Raw genomic sequence first — 4,057 nt, 5'->3', positions numbered from 1 at the left:
GACTAGTAGCAGTAAAGCTCTTTGGTTGGCTTAGACTTTTGTGTGAGGTAAGACATGAGGAAATTGAGGGAATTACCTATTTTCAAAGTTTGAATTACGCCAACCAACAAAAAAAATATTAGCTGTTACAGAAACAGAGGGAGAGAGAAAATTAAGAAAGCCGATTTCTTTTTCATTCCTTTAGTTTCTTTATTGTCCCCCTTCTGTGGCGTGTCATAGAGGGGTTTGATGAAAAGGGTTTTGTTCTGATTATTTTAAGGACAAAGTTTTGAGCTTTAACGAGCCTTCTCTCGTGGGTTTTGTTTTGATTCTAATTTTGAGGAAGGCTCTGCTTTGAATTTGGTGATTGTTGAGAAAATGATACGTTGGTGGATATCTGCTCTCGAATTAACGGAGCTGTTTGTGAGTACTTTAGTGCATTTGGTGTATGGTTTTTACATATTTAGCACAGCTGTGGCCGGTGATCTTTCACAAACTTTAAATGAATGGTTTTACAAGCCTAATATGAACATTGTTGTCAAAGAGGAAGAGTCGAGAGGGATTTCAAAAACAACCACCAGCGGCGATGACTTGCCTCCTATTGTGTTGGTCCATGGAATCTTTGGATTTGGCAAAGGGGTGTGTGATTTTTTCTCTTGTTAAAATCTTTAATGTTTTTTTTTTTATTATTTTTTTTTCAGTGCTTGGAAATCAATAATCTTATTTAGCTCTCATATGGGTTTTTCGTTTACCATTGGGTTCAGAGACTGGGAGGTTTATCCTATTTTGCAGGGGCTGAAAAGAAAGATGAAAAGGTTCTGGTGCCTGATTTGGGGTCCTTAACCAGCATATATGATAGGTGAGTTATGGGTGCGCAGAAAGGTTGCAACGTATGCCCATTCTTGGCCTTCTTTGGTCTATTCTTTGTTCTTTGTATTGTGTTTCTTCAGCTTTGTTGCCAGATTTTGAGAGGGGTAATGGTGTTTTTTATTTAGGGCAAGAGAGCTGTTCTATTATTTGAAAGGTGGGCAAGTTGATTATGGTGAAGAACACAGTAAGGCTTGCGGGCACTCCCAATTTGGAAGGATTTACGAACAAGGTCAAAAGATCTTTACACTGTTTTTTTTAATAGGTTCTATAACTATTTTGTCTGTTGCATTTGATAATTGGCTGCATTACAGTCTTGGCTTGATTTCAAAATGACTTTTTGTTTGTTGGTGATTATGGGATGCAGGGCATTATCCTGAATGGGATGAGAATCACCCAATTCACTTTGTCGGTCACTCTGCCGGAGCACAGGTTGTTCGAGTTCTGCAGCAAATGCTTGCAGACAAGGTTAGTCTAATTTGTCTAAATTATCAGCATACAACCAATTAGTATTTTTCAAATTCATTTGTTTGATTGTGTGGTTCTCGATGTTTTTTAGGCGTTTAAGGGCTATGAGAACACTTCTGAGAATTGGGTATTAAGCCTCACATCCTTATCTGGAGCCTTCAATGGAACTACAAGAGCATATTTAGATGGAATGCAGTGAGTACTTTCCCCGATTTGGCTTTTATTTGGATTTTTCTCCATCTAGAAGTCTATACATTAAGTGAATTAGAATTTGCCTCGCATTCTCTTTTTTGTTTTTTTTTTTTTTTTTTTAATATTTATTTAATTTGCCTAGATGATGCTATTATTCTAAATTCTGATTTATTAAACCCTTATTCTGCTTCAGTGGATTAAGAATAGGATCCTTCGTTTTCATAATTGTTTGCTGAAAATAGCGGATGATTTTATGTAGATTTGTAACTGTGATTAACTGTTTCAGGCCAGAAGATGGAAGAACCTTAAAACCTATATGTCTGCTTCAAGTCTTGCGCTTAGGGGTGATAATATATGATTGGCTTGACATATCCTTGTTGAAGAGTTATTACAATTTCGGATTTGATCACTTTAACATGTCATGGAAGAATATGGGAATTTTGGGTCTTTTTGATTGCCTTCTGGGGAATTCCGGTCCATTTGCGTCAGGAGATTGGATTCTTCCTGATCTTACAATTCAAGGGTCTATGCAACTCAACTGTCATCTTCAAACCTTTCCTGATACATACTATTTTGCCTATGCTACTAAGCGGACTAGGAAAGTAATGGGTGTCACAATTCCTTCCAGCATTCTTGGAATCCACCCATTGCTTTTTATAAGAGTGTTGCAAATGAGCCAATGGCGTTTTCCTCCGGACATCTCTCCTCCTTACAAAGGATACAGGTTTGTTTGAACAACATACTTTTTTCTCCTTGACTTATGTATGCTTGCAAAAGTTTTTGTTGGGCTATGTTTGGTATAAATGAAAATGTTCATTTCGCACATGAGAACTAAATTTTATGGAATTCAACGTAATTAAACCAAATTCTATCATTTGCAAATGAATTCCATATTTCAAATTCATTTTTTATACCAAATAAGGGTCAATGTTGAAGTAATTTGGAAGAATGACTTGATGTTTTATTTTTTAGTAATTATTGAGAAACATTTTTAATTAATCAAATGTGATTAAATTATGTTATTTTATGTAATGAGTTCATGATGTGTATTGTACAATATTTCCATATAAAATGTCTTGCAACTGTTAAATTGCAAATTCTATTGCATTCATGCCTTGAGTGAATGTATCTGCAGGGATGAAGATTGGCAAGAGAATGATGGAGCACTTAACACCATATCCTCAACTCACCCTCGTCTTCCAGTCGAACACCCGAACCTTTTCATCACAAGTGATTCTGAATGTCAACCCTTGCAACCGGGAATCTGGTTAGTTACGACACTTTTCCTCTCTCTCTCTCTCTCTATCTCTCTCTCTATATATATATAATGCTTACATGCTTGTCTGGGCTATTAACTAACATAGTTACTAATCAAATTGCAAATTATCATTATCATAGCTATAAAAATTCCTTCCAAAGGTTCAAATATAGGACATTCTATTTCAGTTTTAAGTCTATTTCTTGTTCTTTGTGTGCTCGATATAAATTCATATTGCTGGTTTTTTTAAAAAGAGAAAAGATGAAAAGAATGAATATATAGACATATTTAAAAGCTTCCAATTATGTAAATAGAAATAATAAGTTAACTAAGTTACCATTTTCATTATATAACCACTAAAATTGTAATCGCTGTAGAATTCAATTTCAAATCAAGGTTATTCAAGAATGTGACTGTCAATCATTCGACAAGCTAACAAAGAGGTGGCATCTGTTTTAATACTTGCAGGTACTACAAGATTGTAGAGGCAGACCACATTTTTTTCATTGTAAACAGAGAAAGAGCAGGAGTTCAATTTGATCTTATGTACGATAGCATTTTTGAACGTTGCAGAAAGCATGTCTTTAGGAAAAATCCACAGACTCTACCTAATGAAGCTCACCACCAGTAGTTTAATGTCTGCTAGCATCAACAGTCACCATACAACTAGAAGAGAGAAAAAGAAACTAAGAGAAAAGAAAAGGAGGGAGATATAGAATTCTTTAAATTATCACAATTGCAGTGGTAGTATTCTTTGCAGCCTTTCTTTCTCTTTGTAAATGTAAATTTAATCAAAGGAATTACCATGTTGAGAAATGTCACACAGGCTAGTTCTTGAAAATGCCTAGTTTGCTTTCTTTTTCTTTTCCTTTTTCTGTACCAATACTGTTCTCATATCATGTAGCCTTTGCTACAGATTTCAACAGCTTAGTTTCTATATTAGACTATATTGGGCCCATTAGTATTGATGTAATCTCTTAGAATTAGTTAATATAACATAGAGATACTCAATTTTCTTTCAACTCGTATTCTTGATTACCTACCAGCAAAATGTGTATATATAAGAAATGAAGTGGCTTTCTTCAAATCACATTTTAGTTTTTTTAATATAAACTTGAAATTTTTAAGAAATGTTTCAAATTTTTCTTTCTTTCTGATTCGTATGTGTTTTTATGCTTACAAGAAGATTATAATGAAATTATCAAAAACCCATGTAAATGTCGTTTGGCAAATATAAAATAAAATATGGTTTCTCTTTTCTTGGCATGATGCCGTTTGGACATAAGAGATATG

At 34.4% G+C, this 4,057-nt stretch overlaps 1 protein-coding gene across 1 annotated transcript; it reads left to right on the top strand.

Annotated features, from left to right (window-relative positions):
- Positions 1 to 3,786, top strand: LOC105644644 (alpha/beta-Hydrolases superfamily protein). Its single transcript, XM_089719739.1, has 8 exons — positions 1 to 618; positions 744 to 838; positions 975 to 1,078; positions 1,214 to 1,314; positions 1,406 to 1,509; positions 1,793 to 2,230; positions 2,642 to 2,773; positions 3,233 to 3,786. Exons 1-8 carry the CDS (start codon positions 358 to 360, stop codon positions 3,393 to 3,395), a joined length of 1,398 nt encoding a protein of 465 aa, XP_089575865.1. The 5' UTR covers positions 1 to 357; the 3' UTR covers positions 3,396 to 3,786.
- The last annotated feature ends 271 nt before the right edge of the window (positions 3,787 to 4,057 follow it).

Source organism: Jatropha curcas, chromosome 3, assembly GCF_041381405.1.
Source record: "Jatropha curcas cultivar XTBG-Jc1 chromosome 3, XTBG_Jcur_1.0, whole genome shotgun sequence".
Lineage (NCBI taxonomy): Eukaryota > Viridiplantae > Streptophyta > Magnoliopsida > Malpighiales > Euphorbiaceae > Jatropha > Jatropha curcas.
This window is presented reverse-complemented; position numbering and strand designations above follow the sequence as displayed.